We start from the raw sequence: 18,603 nt of genomic DNA on the forward strand, positions 1-18,603 counted from the left end.
CCTTGCTCGGGACTGACTTTGAGCCTCACCGCGGGGTGTGGACTTACCATCAGAGCATGCGATCCCTTGCCTGGGATCGACGCTCCAAACGCGGCCTGCAGACTTTGACATCAAGGAGCTCGCAGTCTCAGGATGAGACCAATGTCGGGAAGCTCCAAAAGCTGCACGACGTTCGACTAGCCCCGACCCAGGGTAGATCACCCGGCGCAGGGGAGCTGAGATTCCCCCCCGATGTAGGAGCTTGATCGCCCCGACGAGTAAGGCCCGCCGCTGGCTACAGGAATAAGATCATCCCGTCAATGGAAGGTTAGAGGCCCCCGACCGCTGGAGGACAAAGAAGGGAGAGATTGAACTTTTTTTTCCACCTTCCATCATAGTGAGGAATGCGGACGAGTCACTGTGGTGGATGTTCATGTTCAAATGTATTTTGTGTGTTCTGTTGCTTTTTATTGGTATGACTATGGTAAATGAAATTCCTCATATGTTGCAAAACATACTTGGCTAATAAAGTATGATTATGATGACTATTCTACGCTTTGCAGTACATCATGTTCCTCCCTTATTCTGGAAATAAAAACAATGAATTCAGCTATAATTAGATTTAACTTGATCAACCGTTGCCGACACCTGAAATTTATTGATAAGCTTGGAACTGCAAAATGGTGAGATTAGTGACTTTGAAGTAGCAAAAAGATTCAATGGACAGGTTAAAAATATTAATAGTGAAGTTAAATATGGACTTTTATCTTGCAGGCTAAAATCCAAAGGTTTATGCCATGATTATGGCATGTCGGAGAAACAATTGTTAAATGCCATTTAGAATATTGCAGCAAATCTTGGCTGTTGACTGAGTAAAGTTTAAATACATCAGAATAAATCACACGAAAGCATCAAATTACAAAGGCAGCCCGAATTGTGATGAGTAATGACTAATGAGCATTCTAATGGCTTTTAAAATTATTAAATATGTATCCTTAGGAACACTGCAAATAATCATAATATCTTCAAAGTAGATAAGAGGCTGTAGATGCCAGAATTTGGTACAAACAGAAAACTGTCAAGCAGCATCTGTGGAGACAAATGGTTAAAGTCTCCATTTTGGGTTGCTCAGAACCGAGGGAAGAAAGAAGATTGTTAGTATATTGCAGTAGGAGGGAGGGGTGAATTGGAGACTGGTAGGTGCATTCAGATGAGGAAAGGGTGGGTAGAAATGATGAGTAAATGGGATGAATCAAAAAACAAATGGAGGGCAACGGGAAGTTCCATCAAGTAGCTAAGTGTTAGTGGAAGGGATCTGGTTGGGTCATTGTTCAGGAAAACAGAAGGTCCTACGGCCACCCTGATGGGGAATGGAGGTGTATAGAGACTGGAAATTGGAAATGATTTAAATGGTGGAGGGCAGAGGTGCCCTGGACCTAGATGTTCCCTTGATCTTCATCTCACCAGCATCCACATTCAACACATCATCTTTGACCATTTCACCCAGCTCAAATGTGATCCCACCCTCTTTTCCTCCACATTTCAGCTTTTCACAGGGACTACTCTCCCCATGACTCTCTGGTTTGTTCATCCCTTCCCTCTCACCTCTCCCCTGACATTTTTCCCTGCAATTGTGTAATATCTGCCCCTTCACCTCTTCCCTGAACAGCCCTTTCAACCAAGGGAAAGAAATCCAGCACCTCTTTCAATCCATCAATCCTCCTCACTCCCAAATGATTCTCCCCATCAACTCAGTCTCTGCCTCACCCCCTTCTTCCCATTGTTATACAAGAGAAACATTTTTCCAATCTAAATTCTCTAAAAATATAAATTTATTTATCTCAACTATCTAAAAAGTTTTTTTTCATTTTATTAATTTACTTCCCCTCTATTTAATTCCTTTGCTAAATAGTCTGTGATGTTCCACCAAGGGAATAGCCACCTGTTATCCACACTGTCATTTTATATACCTCTGTCAGACCTCCCAGCAGCCTTTCATCTCGAAAATAAAACAATAGATTCGAATCCAACTTTGCAGTTATAATTCTTCATCCCTGGAACCATTCGTGTAAATCTTTTCTGGACCACTCTCTAATGCCTTCACGTTCTTCCGAAAATTAGGTGACCAGGGTTTGACATAATACTCCAGTTGGGGATGTACCCGTACTTCATAAAAAGTAATTGTTTTTTGTACTGTATGCTTCTACTGATAAATCGCAAATATGTATAACTCTTATTAATCACTTTCTCCACATGCCCTCCCTAGCTTCCTATTCTCTAACACCTCCTTTAAAAAACCATCCTTCATTCTATATTGCCTCTCCTTGTTGAACTGATCAGTTCTGATCCAAATAGTAAAGGAAGATTTTAACAACAATTGTTGAATTCAATATTAATCCCAATGGCTAGCATAGCCAGATGCAAGATGAGGTATTGTTTGTCAAGATTACATTTGGTCTCTTGCACTGTTACACAGAGCATAAGATAGAAACATCAAAGTGAAAAAGGAATGGAGAATTAAAATGACAGGTGACTGGAAGTTTAGAGTAATCTTTCTGGACTAATAGATGACGGCACGGTGGCGCAGCGGTAGAGTTGCTGCCTTACAGCAAATGCAGCGCCGGAGACTCTGGTTCGATCCTGACTACGGGCGCCGTCTGTACGGAGTTTTTACGTTCTCCCCGTGACCTGCGTGGGTTTTCTCCGAGATCTTTGGTTTCCTCCCACACTCCAAAGACGTACAGGTTAATTGACTGGGTAAGTGTAAAAATTGTCCCTAGTGTGTGTAGGATAGTGTTAATGTGCGGGGATCGCTGGGCGGTGCGGACTCGGTGGGCCTGTTTCCGCCCTGTATCTCTAAATCTAAATAAATGTTTAAGTGGCCATGCCACGTGCACGTTTTCTCAGTTACAGGACATAGAATGCAGAAATGTAATGATCCTCAAGCATGAACATTCTATACTACAACAGAGAAGAATTTACCTTGAAACCCCCCCCTTGAATTTGACCCACTTGTTCCTGATTATATCAAATTGAATGCTTTTCTACGCTCAAATTATTACATGCAAAATAAATCAGCGTAAATGCATTACTTACGAAACATCGTGTAGAACTGTTGTGGGTTAAGGTTCCATTTACCCCACGGTGTCTTATGACCCTTTGATTGAGCATATTGAGCGCTATTAAATTCTGGCTCTGTACCAAATGAATCCAGCACTCTAAGCATACACCTGGAAACGGAGAAATTGGGGCAAAGTAGAAGAGATCACAGAAGTGAATTTTAAAAAAGCCACCAAAATTGTGCCAACACCAAGACAGACATGTTCTTATTTTGTGTTAAAACAAAATGGTATCATGTTGACAAAATATTTAAGCCTATTTTTGTTAAAATACTAGCTGTGGGACAGAACTTTACAAGTCAATAAACAAGAGTGAGATTAAATGTCCACAAAGTCATTTGAAATGCCACACGAACGTGAACAATTTTAAGATAACTACTAAGAAAAGGTAATCAATGTCAAATCCAAGTTTTTCATTCCATAGTTACAGCCTAACCTGGAATTCTTCCAGGAGTTTTAAAAAATGTTGATTTCATATTCTATCAACCGACATGTCATTCGCATGGCAGACACAAAATGCTGGAGTAACTCAGCGGGTCAGGCAGCATCTCGGGAGAGATGAAATGGGTGACGTTTCGGGTCGAGACCCTTCTTCAGACTGATGTCAGGGGAGGGGACGGGACAAAGATAGGATGTAGTCAGAGACAGGAAGACTAGTGGGAGAACTGGGAAGGGGGAAGGGAAGCAGGGACTACCTAAAATTAGAGAAGTCAATGTTCATACCGCTGGGGTGTAAACTGCCCAAGCGAAATATAAGGTGCTGTTCCTCCAATTTGCGCTGGGCCTCACTGACAATGGAGGAGGCCCAGGGCAGAAAGGGCAGATTGGGAATGGGAGGGGGAGTTGAAGTGCTGAGCCACCAGGAGATCATGTTAGTTGAGTCGGACTGAGTAGAGGTGTTCAGCGAAACAATCACCGGGCCTGAACTTGGTGTCGCCGATGTAGAGATGGAGGAATAGCACCTCATATTTCACTTGGGCAGTTTCCACCCCAGCGGTATGAACATTTATTTCTCTAACTTCAGGCAGTCCCTGCTTCCCCTCCCTATCCCCTCCCAGTTCTCCCACTAGTCCTCCTGTCTCCGACTACATCCCATCTTTGTCCCGCCCCATCCCCTGACATCAGTCTGAAGGGTCTCGACCCGAAACGTCACCCATTCCTTATCTCCCGAGATGCTGCCTGACCCACTGAGTTACTCCAGAATTTTGTGTCTACCTTCGATTTAAACTAGCATCTGCAGGTTTTTTTTCCTACACATGTCACCAGCATTATCATTAACTCCCATGGAAGGATTGTTTTGCACTATTTCAGATTGCATTGCAATGTTGGCCTATTTCTGGTCTAATCCTTTGATGCCATAGTTTATTGTTACATCTACCATTATCATGTACAATGTACACTGCATGAACTTCATGTGAACAAGAAATTTTATTTGATCCTGATATATGACAATAAACAAATCAGTCTGAAGAAAATACAGAATATGCCACATACCTATGCAAAAATAACAACTATTCTTTGCTAATTAACACCCAAGAATGGAAACACCAGAGAAACAAACAACTTAAAGTTGTTATTTAAGTTGTTCAACTTAAACAATTGTTCAACTTAAACAATATGTTAGTTATAAATTTAACAGCTTTGCTAATTCGTTATTTATGAGAAATTTGAAAGACTTTTTCTCCTTTTAAAACAATCAGAATTTATCTTCATACAATTCCAAAATAATGCACCTTGGAAGGAAACTATTCAGGTCATTACAAGGTCTTCAAAGTATTGACATGGGCATTTAGATCTTGCTCTCATTTCATTCCTATTCTACCGTTTCACTTTGAACTTCTATATGTGTACAGTAGAGAGCATATTGACTGGTTGCATCATGGCCTGGTTCGGCATCTTGAACGTCCAGGAGCGGAAAATACGGCAAAAAGTTGTGAACACTGCCCAGTCCATCAACGGCTCTGACCTCCCCACCATTGAAGGGATTTATCGGAGTCACTGCCTCAAAAAGGAAGCCAACATCAGAGACCCACACCATCCTAGCCACACACTAATTTCATCACTGCGATCGGGAAGAAGGTAGTTTGAAAACTGTAACGTCTAGGTTCAGGAACAGCTTCTTTGCTACAGCCAACAGGCTATTAAACACTACAACCTCAAATAAGCTCTGAACTACAATAGACTATTATTATTGCACTACTATTGTTTATTTTTTATGTATATATATACATATATATATATATATATATATATAAACATAGCACAAAAAGTAAGGAAATTTGTGTTTGGTAGATTATTTCTTTGTTGCAACAATGCTTCTTGGCAATAAATCTTATACCGTTGGAAAGCCTGTTTATTTCCCTTTTAAATGGTGCCACATTTGTAAGGAAAATGCATTTGTGGGATGAGCAGCAGAGCTGAGTATGTGGGTTGCGCCCATGAAAAATCTGCCAAATCTTCTCTGCCAATGCCAAACAGCTTATTCTGCCATTGACTCTTGTTCGGTGTTGTTTGGTGGATTGGATGATTGAAGTCTGAAGAAACAAGACATATTGGCAATTTAACAATTTATTCATTTAATAAACAGGAGCCTCAGTAGCGTGTGGAAGAACCATACACAGCCACAACAGCCTGGCACCTCCTCCTCATGCTGGTCACCAGCCTGGTCACACACTGTTGTGGGATGGCATCCCATTCTTCAACCAGCATTTGTCGCAAGTCAGCCAATGTGGTTGTGTTGGTCACTCTGGCACGAACAGCACGCCCAAGCTGATCCCACAAGTGTTCAATGGGGTTGAGGTCAGGACTGCTGGCAGGCCATTCCATCCTCTCCACTCCCAAATTCTGGAGGTAGTCTCTGAGAAACCCTGCTCTGTGGAGGCGAGCATTGTCATCTTGGAGGATAGAGTTCGGTCCCAGACTGTGGAGATATGGGATTGCCACTGGTTGCAGAATCTCATCTCGATATCTCTCTGCATTGAGATTGCCTCCAATGATGACAAGCCTCGTTTTTCCAGTGAGGGAGATGCCGTCCCACACCATCACACTGCCTCCACCAAAAGATGTTACTCTATCGGTGCAGCAATCAGCATAGCGTTCTCCGCGTCTTCTCCACACTTTGACCCTATGATCCAACTGCCGTAGGCAGAATCTGGACTCATCGTTGAACATAACGTTCCTCCACATGTTCAGGTTCCAGTGCACGTGTTGCCGACACCAGCGCAAACCGGCCTGATGGTGAAGGGCAGTCATGGCAGGCCTCCTGGCAGCCCTATGAGACCGGAGATCGGCTGCGTGCAGTCTGTTCCGAATTGTCTGGGCAGAGAGCCGTCGGCCATATCGTCCTGCAAACCTTGACTGCAAATCTGTAGAAGACAGCCTACGGTTCCTAAGTGCTGACAGGGTGAGGAAACGGTCTTCTTCGGGTGTCGTTTTCTTGGGACGCCCACCGCGGCCTGTCTCTGACATCCCCCGTTATATGGAACTTGGCCTTCACTTTGGAGATGGTACTAGGGCTCACTCCAAATAATGCCGCAACTTGGTTTTGCGGAACACCAGCTTGAAGTTGCCCTATCGCACGGGCCCTATCCAGATCAGTCAAACGTGGGATGCCGATTCTTGGAGCAGACACCTACTGACCACTGTAGCAGGGCCCATGCTCACAGATGGGGGTACCAGAAGCTCAAAACAAGAGTCAATAGCAACAGCAGAATAAGCTGTTTGGCATTGGCAGAGAATATTTGGCAAATTTTTCATGGGCGCAACCCATATACTCAGCTCTGCTGCTCATCCCACAAATGCATGTTCCTTACAAATGTGGCACCATTTAAAAGGGAAATAAACAGGCTTTCCAACGGTATAAGATTTATTGCCAAGAAGCATTGTTACAACAAAGAAATAATCTACCAAACACAAATTTCCTTACTTTTTGTGCTATGTTTATATATATATATATCTTCTATATCTCATTTTGCTTGGGCAGCTTAAATCTCAGTGGTACGAACATTGATTTCTCTAACTTCAGATAGTTCCTCTGCCCCTCCCCTTCCCCTCGCTCTTCCCAGTTCTCCCACTGTCTTCCCATCTCCAATTACATCCTATATTTGTCCCACCCCCTCCCCTGACATCAGTTTGAAGAAGGGTCTCGACCCAAAACGTCATCCATTCCTTCTCTCCTGAGATGCTGCCTGACCCGCTGAGTTACTCCAGCACTTTGTGATACCTTCAATTTGTACCAGCATCTGCAATCATCCCATTGTCAGTTGAGAATCCCATTTCACTAAACAGAGGTAGTTCATACACATTTCACAGATCTGGACAACATTCTCATGTGGTAAATGGCTACTTACATATGCACCACACAAGGCAAATGATAACATGTCCAACATCCAATGGCTTTATATCTCCACTCCATTACCAACAACATTCTGGAGTTCACAATAACCAGAAACCAATCTCGTCTTGAACTTAATTACAAGATCAATTAAAGTATTATGAAAAAAAGGATATAACACCCAAAGATTTTTTTGCTTTCTGCAAGGGACATTTATGTTTGAAATAAGTTCTCCATTTATAGACAATAGGTGCAAGAGTACGCCATTCGGCCTTTCAAGCCAGCACTGCCATTCAGCATGATCATGGCTGATCATCCACAATCAGTACCACAATCTTCAGGAAACTGGGCTTCCCCTCCTCCATTATAGATGAGGCTCTCACTAGGGTCTCTTCCAGATCCCGCAGCACCGCTCTTGCTCCCCCTCCCCCCACTTGCAACAAGGACAGAATCCCCCTCGTTCTCACCTTCCACCCCACCAGCCAGCGGATCCAATAAATCATCCACCAACATTTCCGTTACCTACAACGGGACCCCCACCACTGGCCATATCTTCCAAATCCCCTCCCCTCTCTGCGTTCCGCAGAGACCGTTCCCTCCGTAACTCCCTGGTCCAGTCGTCCCTTCCTACCCAAACCACCCCAACCCCGGGCACTTTCCCCTGCAACTGCACGAGATGCAACACCTGTCCCTTTACCTCCCCCCTCAACTCCATCCAAGGACCCAAACAGTCTTTCCAGGTGAGACAAAGGTTCACCTGCACCTCCTCCAACCTCATCTATTGCATCCGCTGCTCTAGATGTCAACTTATTTACATCGGCGAAACCAAGCGCAGGGTCGGCGATCACTTCGCTGAACACCTGCGCTCGGTCCGCATTGACCAAACTGATCTCACAGTGGCCGAGCACTTCAACTCCCCCTCCCATTCCCAGTCTGACCTTTCTGTCATGGGCCTCCTCCAGTGCCATAGTGAGGCCCACCGGAAATTGGAGGAACAGTACCTCATATTTCGCCTGGGCAGTTTGCAACCCAGTGGTATGAACATCGACTTCTCCAACTTTAGATAGTTCCTCTGTCCCTCCCTTCCCCTCCTCCTTCCCAGATCTCCCTCTATCTTCCTGTCTCCACCTGTATCCTTCCTTTGTCCCGCCCCCCTGACATCAGTCTGAAGAAGGGTCTCGACCCGAAACGTCACCCATTCCTTCTCTCCCGAGATGCTGCCTGACCTGCTGAGTTACTCCAGCATTTTGTGAATAAATAAGCATCCAGAGAATTGGCCTCCACTGCCTTCTGAGGCAGAGAATTCCACAGCTTCACAACTCTGAGTGAAAATGTTTTTCCTCATCTCCTTTCTCAATGGCCTACCCCTTATTCTGAAACTGTGCCCCCTGGTTCGGGTCTCCCCCAACATCGGGAACATGTTTCCTGCCTCTAGTGTGTCCAATCCCTTAATAATCTTGTATGTTTCAATAAGATCCCCTCTCATCCTTCCAAATTCCAGAGTATACAAGCCCAGTTGCTCCAGTCTTTCAAAGTACGACAGTCCCACCATTCCGGGAATTAACCTGGTGAACCTACGCTGCACTCTATCAATAGCAAGAATGTCCTTCCTCAAATTTGGAGACCAAAACTGAACACAATACTCCAGGTGTGGTCTCACTAGGGCCCTGTACAACTGCAGAAGGACCTCTTTGCTCTTATACTCAACTCCTCTTGTTATGAGGACATTCCATTAGCTTTCTTCACTGCCTGTTGTACCTGCATGCTTCCTTTCAGTGACTGATGAACTAGGACATCCAGATCTCGTCATACTTCCTTTTCCTAATTTGACACCATTCAGATAATAATCTGCCTTCCTGTTCTTACCACCAAAGTGGATAACCTCACATTTATCCACATTAAACTGCATCTGCCCACTCACACAACCTGTCCAAGTCATCCTGCAACCTCATAGCATCCTCCTCACAGTTCACACTGCCACCCAGCTTTGCGTCATCTGCAAATTTGCTAATGTTACTTCTAATCCCTTCATCCAAGTCATTAATGTATATTGTAAATAGTTGCGGTCCCAGCACTGAGCCTTGCGGTACCCCACTAGTCACTGTCTGCCATGCTGAAAGGGACCCATTTATCCCTACTCTTTGTTTCCTGTCTGCCAACCAATTTTCTATCCATGTCAGTACCCTACCCCCAATACCATGTGCTCTAATTTTGTACACTAATCTCCTGTGTGGGACCTTGTCGAAGGCTTTCTGAAAGTCCAGGTACACGACATCCACTTGCTCTCCCCTGTCCATTTTCCTAGTTACATCCTCAAAAAATCCAGAAGATTAGTCAAGCATGATTTCCCCTTCGTAAAGCTTCATCCACAGAAATACATTTTCTCTGCCTAAATGAAGACAATGCTAAACAGAGAAAAATCCTGACAAAGGATAAAGCAGACCACTTGTTTGCTTCCCCCAAGAATCACTCTGCCATAACTTGTTTGCTACCCCCATAACACTCTTGCCACATTTGATCATGTCAACTTGCTCAAGGATTCTTCAACACCATCAAGAGTGCAGCAGCAATCTTCTGAGTACATACCCATTCTGACTTTCAAATGTACTGAGTGTCTCCTCTGTTCATGAGGCTGCAATTCTGAACAGCTTACCCAGTAGCCAAATGTAATACGTCTCCTCATACCCGAGAGACAATTAGAGATGTTCAAAATGTTGAGCTGCTGGTGATGCCCATGTCCTATGATAAGGACAATGACAACCTAAAATTCCCACTGTTACCTTTGTTCTCTTGCTAACATCCCATAAAACCATGAAATAGAAACACCAAAATGACAAATATTTATAAATCTGTTTAGTAACATGGTTGAATGATCACCCTCATTCGAAGTTAGTACTTATTTTCAACATTATCCTCCCACTTTTTCTCCTTTATTGTAATTCCAGAGATGCAGCCAAGGTGGTGAAATGATGACCTATCCACAGTGAAAGTGCCTCTCGATATCAGAAAGATAATCTTATGAGCTACAATTGTTTAGCTCCTTGCAGCCAAAAGAAAAACAGTTTTATCTTAGAGTAAACTGAAGGAGGTTCCAATGATAGACAATAGACAATAGACAATAGGTGCAGGAGTAGGCCATTCAGCCCTTCGAGCCAGCACCGCCATTCAATGCAATCATGGCTGATCACTCTCAATCAGTACCCCGTTCGTGCCTTCTCCCCATACCCCCTCACTCCGCTATCCTTAAGAGCTCTATCCAGCTCTCTCTTGAAAGCATCCAACGAACTGGCCTCCACTGCCTTCTGAGGCAGAGAATTCCACACCTTCACCACCCTCTGACTGAAAAAGTTCTTCCTCATCTCCGTTCTAAATGGCCTACCCCTTATTCTTAAACTGTGGCCCCTTGTTCTGGACTCCCCCAACATTGGGAACATGTTATCTGCCTCTAATGTGTCCAATCCCCTAATTATCTTATATGTTTCAATAAGATCCCCCCTCATCCTTCTAAATTCCAGTGTATACAAGCCCAATCGCTCCAGCCTTTCAACATACGACAGTCCCGCCATTCCGGGAATTAACCTAGTGAACCTACGCTGCACGCCCTCCATAGCAAGAATGGAAAAGATTTATACATGCTCCAAGGGATCACTTTTTTCCTCAGATATCCATTCCCTCCACCATGGCTGAAATGCAAACGGCCTACAAAATGTAATTATCGACATGTAGTAACTCTAAACACCTTCCAAATTCACAGCCCTGAACATAGAGGACATGCAGCAGGTGCATGGGAGTACCATCACCTAAAAATTCCCTCTTCATGCCACATTCCACCCCGATTTGGAAATATATTGTTCCTTCACGTTTGATGAATCCAAGTCTAGAACACCCTACCCAACATCACAGTGAAGTTACCTTAATCAAAAGGTTTGCAACAGTTCAAAAACAAAGCTGCTGGTTGTTTATCTCGAGTATTTATGGATGGTTCTTGCCAGCAAAATCCATATTTCATAAATAAAAGACAAAAAGTTTTGCCTGTTTGGGAGTCTATAAGAAGAGAGGCAGAGTCTAAAAACAGAATCATTTCTATTAAGTCAAGTTTGGATCCTTTCCCACAATGATGAGTGGTCTTACAGCTGCAATTAATGCAAGATCAACTGTCAATTTAAAATCAGAGATTGATATACTTTTGTTAACCAAAAATATCAGGGGTCACAAGGCAAACTTTGGGTACAAAGCGTTAAAGCACAGATCAGCCAAATCATAAAGCAGCCAATTGCATTTACTAGCTTACTTTACTCCTATTCTAATCCAACATCCCAAATCAAAAAATAAAGAGCAACACTTACTGATAATGAACCCAAGATGGACCAAGTGTTTTTTTAAATTGTGTTAAACCAACAATGTCGATATAGATTAGTTCTACTATCTTATCACCACGAGTTGGACAACCCGATCTGTTACCCATCACCTTCTTCATTATCCTACAAGTAGAAAATACACATTAAATAGTTGAAAATACAAAACTTGAAATCCTGAAAATTCAAAAAGCAATAACAAATCAATCCAACACTGATGTGGTTTTAGATTTAGTTAATGATGTTTTATTTGGTGCAGTAACACCTCCAAAAAATAAGCAATATTCAAAGGCACTATAACTCACAACTCGTAATTATTTACAAATTGTTTGGCAATGTTCTTAATTTTATATTCTTGGTTTTTATTTATTTTAAGGAATTTAAGCACTTTTTCCAATTGCATTAACTTTTGCTGATTTACTCCCATTTTTTAGCTAAGAACATATAACATTGGAGTATTGCACCAGAACAGGCCCCTTCGCCCAGTGTCTGTGCCAAACATAATGCCAAAATGAACTAATCATATCGTTCTATTCCCTGCATATCCACGTGCTTATCTAAAAGCCTCTTATACATCACTATTGGTTTCTGCCTTCACTACTAGCCCAGGCAGCATGTTACAGGTACCCAACGCCTTCTATATTAAAAAGATGCTTTCTGCGCATCTCTGTAGGACTAGCTGCGGTTATTTAATTTAGTTTGGAGATATGACGTGGAAACAGGCCCTTCGGCCCACATTGACCAGTGGTAACCGTGTACACTAACACTATCCTACACACTAGGGATGATTTACAATTTTACTAATGCCAATACTACAAACCTGGATGTCTTTGGAGTGTGGGAGAAAAATGGAGCACCTGGAGAAAACCCACATGGTCACAGGGACAATGTACAAACTTTTTCACACAAAGGGTGGCGGATATATGGACCAAGCACCCATAGGGAGAATTAAACCCGGGTCTCTGGCACTGTAAGACAACAACTTTACCGTTGCGCGACTGAGCCGCTTCCTTATCTACTTCTATCAGATCTTCCCTCAACCTTCAGCATTCCATAGAAAATAATCCAAATTTGTCGAATTTCTCCTCCCAATCCAGGCAGTACTCTGGTAAACCTCTTTCAGTCTCCAAAACCTCGAAATCCTTCCTGTCATCAGGAGACCAGAACTGTGTGCAATACTCCAACCCAAGGGCAACCTATCAAAGTCTTGTAAAGCTCCTGACTCATTCTTGATGCCCCGAACAATGAAAACATTCATGTGCCTTCTTTCGCATTCTATCTACCTGTGTTGCCACTGTCAGGGAGTTGTCAACTTCGACCCCAAGATTCATCTATACATAAAACAATACAACACAGGCCTATAATATTTGAGCTGAACATGATGCCAAGTTAATCTCCTCTGCCTCCAGGTGATTCATATCCCTCCATTCCCTACTTATTCATATGCCTATCTAAAAAGCCACTATAATTTCTGCTTCCATTACTACCCCTTCCAGCGCATTCCAGGCACCTACGACTGTAGAAAAGAAATTGCTCCACTCAGCTACTTTAAACTTTCCCCCTCCTACCTTGAAGTTATTCCCTGAAGCTTTGACATTTATTCCCGTGGAAAAAAATGTTCTGAGGGTGTATCCTAGCTGTACCTACCAAAATCCTATAAAGCTACAATACTGCTTTCTTGCAACCTCATTATTTTTCATACAAAATTTTTACTTCAGAGTCATAGAGTGATACAGTATGGAAACAGGCCCTTCGGACCAACTTGCCAACACCAGCCAACATGTCCCAACTCCACTAGTCCCATCTGCCCACATTTGGTCCGTATCTCTCCAAACCTGTCCTATCCATGCACCTGTCTAACTGCTTCTTAAATTTTGGGTTAGCCCCTGCCTTAACTACCTCCTCTGGCAGCCTGATCCATACATCCATCACCCTTGGTGTGGAAAAAGTTACCCCACAGATTCCTATTAAATCTTTTCACTTTCTCCTTAAACCTTTGTCCTCTGGTCCTTGATTCACCTTCTCTGGGCAAGCGACTCTGTATCTACCCGATCTATTCCTCTCATGATCTTATACACCTCTATAAGATCACCCTTCATCCTCCTGCACTCCAAGGAATAGAGTAACAGCCTACACAACCTCTGCCTATAGCTCAGACCTTCTAGTTCTGGCAACATCCTCGTAAATCTTCTCAGTACTCTTTCCAGCTCGACAACATCTTTCCTATAACAAGGTGCCCAGAACTGAACACAATACTCAAAATGTGGCCTCACCAATGTCTTATACAACTGCAACATGACCTCCCAACTTCTATACTCAATACTCTGACTGATGAAGGCAAATGTGCCAAAAGCCTTTTTGACCACCTGATCTACCGAGACTCCACCTTCAGGGAACTATGTACCTGCACTCCTAGATTCCTCTGCTCTACAACACTAACCAGAGCTCTACTATTCACTGCATAGGTCCTGCCCATGTTAAGACTTTCCAAAATGCAAAACCTCACTTTTTCTGCATTAAATTCAATCAACCATCCTCAGCCCACTTGGCCAATTGATCAAGATCCTGCTGTAAAAAAAATAAAAAAAATCACCTGACAACTGCATGGTGATATGAGATACAGGAAGTGGTGTCAAAGTTGTCGAGGGGTTGACGATGGAACAATACCCAGTGGTGGATTGTGATATCTAACAAAGAGATCAAGGAAGAGCAGACTCTACATCTGACCTGTCTGTATGCAAAGTTTATATTTCCTACTAGGAAGAGTAGACAAAGAAGGAACCTATCCAAGTACTGTTCTACTTAAACACAGCAATGTTTCCAATAGACAATGTGTGGACTTTTGACTAAAGAGAGCAGATAATCTGAAGGAAACTCAAAAGGGAGTATATACATTTCAATTAAGTTTCCTTAAAAAAAAATGTTTTCCATTGTTTGCTAAAGGCATAGTTTTAAGACTTGAAAATGTGCTGATTGGTTTTGGAAAATATAAATTAAAATGAGGACAAACAAGAACTAGGTAAGCATAAAGCATGGAGGTTTTGTCTAACTAACACTGGATCTGTTATATTTATTTGGCATTCTTTGAATATAGTAAATAGGCCTTTGACAAGTTACACAAAATTTTGTTTTAAATTCTTTGTTGGGACCATTTACAGGACTACAGTAATTGTAATAACTGAAAGGTTGCATTACATCAATTCATGCAACATTTTAAAGATTACTGTAGCTAATGAGGAAATTTACAAAATAATTCTCACACCCACAATATGAAAAATGTAAACCAGTAATCAACTAGAATAACAACGTTTTTGAAAACTGAAGTGCAACAAAAAGCAAAAATTGAAGTTGAAAAATCAACATTGTCCCAGAAATCCATTGTATCAGAGTAAGAAACTGTAACAGAACATGCTGCATATACTCAGCAAGTGCTGAGTACATAGAGAAAGAAAAAGTTAATATTTGGGGACAATGATCAGAAAACCTCTGAAGGTCTTCAAACAGAAATGTCAACTCTCTCTCAACAAGTGCAGCCTGACCTGTTGATTATACCTAGCATTTTCTTCCTCAATTTCAGATTTCCAGCATTTGCAATTTGGAACTAGCACCAAAAAAGAGAAAAAATATTTTAACTTATAAATAAACTTAATATTATTCTTCAATGCAAACAGTTTTTCATTTTGGGTTTATACAACAGTAATGAAATTCAAATCTCCTTACTCTTTTAATTCAGCCAAAGAAGCAGAAATCCTAATGTCATGGCCCAACAGGTAAAGAGTTGTAATCAGATCACTCCACTGCACTAATTCACCAAGAGGGCCACCGCTGAAAGCATTCTCTGCTATCTTAAATCCAGATTCCTTGGTTAAAAGCCCAAGATGAATAAGAATCTAAATTAAAAAAAGAATACATTATTGTAGAATATAGACATGTGCTTCAGTAGCAAAGGGTTGCTGGATCTCCCAGTTGCTAACCATTTTAACTCCCTTTCCCATAGCGACTTTTCTGTTCTGGGCTCCTCCATTGACAGAGTGAAGCCACATGCAAACCCGAGGACCAGCACCTCATAACAATTGGGCAACTTACAATTTAACAGTAGGGCGGCCACAGTGGCGCAGCGATAGTTGCTGCCTTACAGCACCGGAAACTCGGGCTTGATCCCGATTACAGGTGTTGTCTGTACGGAGTTTGTACGTTCTCCCCGCGATCACGAGTTTCCCTCCGAGATCTTCGATTTCCCCCCCCACACTCCAAAGATGTAGAGGTATGTTGGTTAATTAGCCTGGTGTATGTATAAATTGTCCCTGGTGTGTGTAGGATAGTGTTAATGTGTGGGGATCGCTGGTCGGTGCGGACTTGGTGGGCCGAAGGGCCTGTTTCCGCGCTGTATCTCTAAACAAAATTAAGAATACTAAGTTCTCCCTCCTATTGGCTTTATAATTCACTCCTCTTGTAAAACTCCTCTCCTCGCCTTTTGTCTCAAGTCCTTTTTGTCACCCTTTTATACCTCTAGCCCTTATCCACTCATTTTCCAATATTAAAAAACTCTACCTGTATTCAGCTATCGCTTGCTAGGCTTTGTCCTGCCCCCACCAATTTTCCAGCATTCACCTCCCACTGCGACCTGTCTGAAGAAAGGTCTTGATCCAAAATGTCACCTATGAACATTCTCCAGACATGCTGCCTAACCCACCTAGTTACTCCAGCACTTCATGTTTTTACTCATTATCGTTTGTGCGCACAACCTAGAGCTGTCTAGATAGAAAGAGCTTTTCTACTCTTTAGAAATTGTTTTGTATTTCGCTGCTATGCAAGTTGAGAATAATTCAGTATTACAACATACTGCAATACTTCAGGGGATATTGGTGACCTTACCTTTTTACGTTTGTTTTCTAGATTTTGTTTCTCTGCAAGTGATTTTATAGCCTCAATCCAAGCGCTTGCCATTCGATTTATTCTCAGTCGCATCCATCGAAACTCGTCGTGTGCCGACATAATTTTAAAGAGGTAATTAAAATCTGTGCGGATTTCAGCCTGGAATAAACACAATATTATAATTGTTTCTTTCAATCTGAATAGTGGTACGTTTATCTCTTTCAGAACAGCTTTTCTAACTCCGCATGCTCTCAAATTTTCAGACAAAAATAGCATTAAATGATCAGAGGTAAATTTTGGTCTACTAAATGCAATAGTTCGTTCTTTGCATATAATTTCATCCATGACAACTCATTTAATATGAGCCATTCCTCTATTTAAAAATATCATGGAATGGTAATTATCTGACTGAAAATTTGGATATCAAATGTATAGCTATATTTATCAGGTACCGAAGTTAGCAAATTCATTGAGAATTAATTTCTTTCCACCAGTGATGGAATGTCTGTGCTGTGTCCGAAACTTGTGCTTCAAATTATTGGCGACAATGATCTCGCTATCCAATAATATATTTTTTATTTGTCTACACATTAGTAATCTACACAAAATGAGTGTGCTCACAATGTGCAACAGAGATACTCCAAAGAGAAGGCTGCTGTATAGAGGTTTAATGCGGCTTTAATCTTTACAGCTAACCATTTCCTTGTAGGAATAGACAACACACAATTCCACAAAAATTCATAATTCTACTTTGATGCCCTTCAGGCTTCTTCAATTTGCGTATGCAAATTTCTTATTCAAGACCATGAATGCCATTGCATTCAGAAATGACAATGCAAAATGTTAAAGCAGTGCCTGATTCACATTTCCCATCATATCATATCATCATATCATATATATACAGCCGGAAACAGGCCTTTTCGGCCCACCAAGTCCGTGCCGCCCAGTACATCTTTCTATAAATGCTGAAAAATGATTGTTAGTAGGAACATTCATAGCTGCAAAGGAGAAAGTGACAGATTTAGTTTTACAAACATGTAAATGTGTCTCCAAGATGCAACATTGTCTTTCTCGCATAACTAAATTTAAAACAGAAGTAAATAGAAGTAGCAACCGTTTTAATATGCACTTTTAAAACACAGTAATAAAATACAAAGAACCCAAACAAAGGAAACAGAGCTCTTTAGTACCATTTTATGGATGTAATTAGATTAACGAGCGCAGCAGTTATGAGGAATGAAACTATTTTAATTACATTCAAATTTTTAATCAAAAAGTAAATTAACTACCATTTATAAGACCTTTCATATCCCTTTCAGAAATGAAATCTAATCCCTCCACATTAACTCAAGAATAAACGTTTTCCAGGATACTAGGGATAAAACCTTATTTGAAATAGTCCCACAAGACCTTTTGCATTCAACTGAAAGAGCAGCTATTTCTTCTGTTTTCTTAATCTAAAAGATGGTACTTGCTACCAAGCAGCACTACTCAAATATGTACTTGAGTTTCAATTAGATTATTATAGTCAAGTCAACAGAGGACTTGAGTGAAGGTTAGAATGTTATACACAAGTTTTGGCCGAAAGTACTATAGAAATTCAGCTTTGGTCAGTGGTTCTGTAATTAGAACTTTAGGAACCGCTGAATGATAATTCTTTCAAAGCTAGTCTCGTGCTTAATTAGGAAAGGGACCTGCTCTTTAGGGATAGTAACAATCAGGTAAACATCATTAACTTCAGAGGTTTTTTGGGGAGGATTTAAAAAAATTCAATCGGCACAGCTTTTTCAAGGGTGGGATGGGCATGGGTTAAGTGAAAGCAAGCAATACATTTATCCACAGCAGGAACGTGGGTATGCTTGCATGATCAATTTATTTCAGGAATGCCCAAACGCATGGTTGAATTTTCTCATAATGCTCAGGAGTTTCATGCAGAAAATGT

General features: G+C 41.8%; 1 protein-coding gene across 5 annotated transcripts in view; it reads right to left on the reverse strand.

Moving 5' to 3' along the window:
* Window positions 1–18,603, reverse strand: part of mgat5 (alpha-1,6-mannosylglycoprotein 6-beta-N-acetylglucosaminyltransferase) — a 108,782-nt gene that overhangs the window by 37,174 nt on the left and 53,005 nt on the right. For all 5 annotated transcript variants that reach the window (XM_078403435.1, XM_078403434.1, XM_078403433.1 and 2 more), the window contains 4 exons: window positions 16,662–16,820; window positions 15,507–15,676; window positions 11,778–11,912; window positions 3,076–3,209 (listed from right to left, as the gene is read on the reverse strand). In XM_078403435.1, coding sequence (XP_078259561.1) covers window positions 3,076–3,209; window positions 11,778–11,912; window positions 15,507–15,676; window positions 16,662–16,820 — 598 coding nt within the window. The remainder of the gene's footprint in view (window positions 1–3,075; window positions 3,210–11,777; window positions 11,913–15,506; window positions 15,677–16,661; window positions 16,821–18,603) is intronic.

Source organism: Rhinoraja longicauda, chromosome 8, assembly GCF_053455715.1.
Source record: "Rhinoraja longicauda isolate Sanriku21f chromosome 8, sRhiLon1.1, whole genome shotgun sequence".
Lineage (NCBI taxonomy): Eukaryota > Metazoa > Chordata > Chondrichthyes > Rajiformes > Arhynchobatidae > Rhinoraja > Rhinoraja longicauda.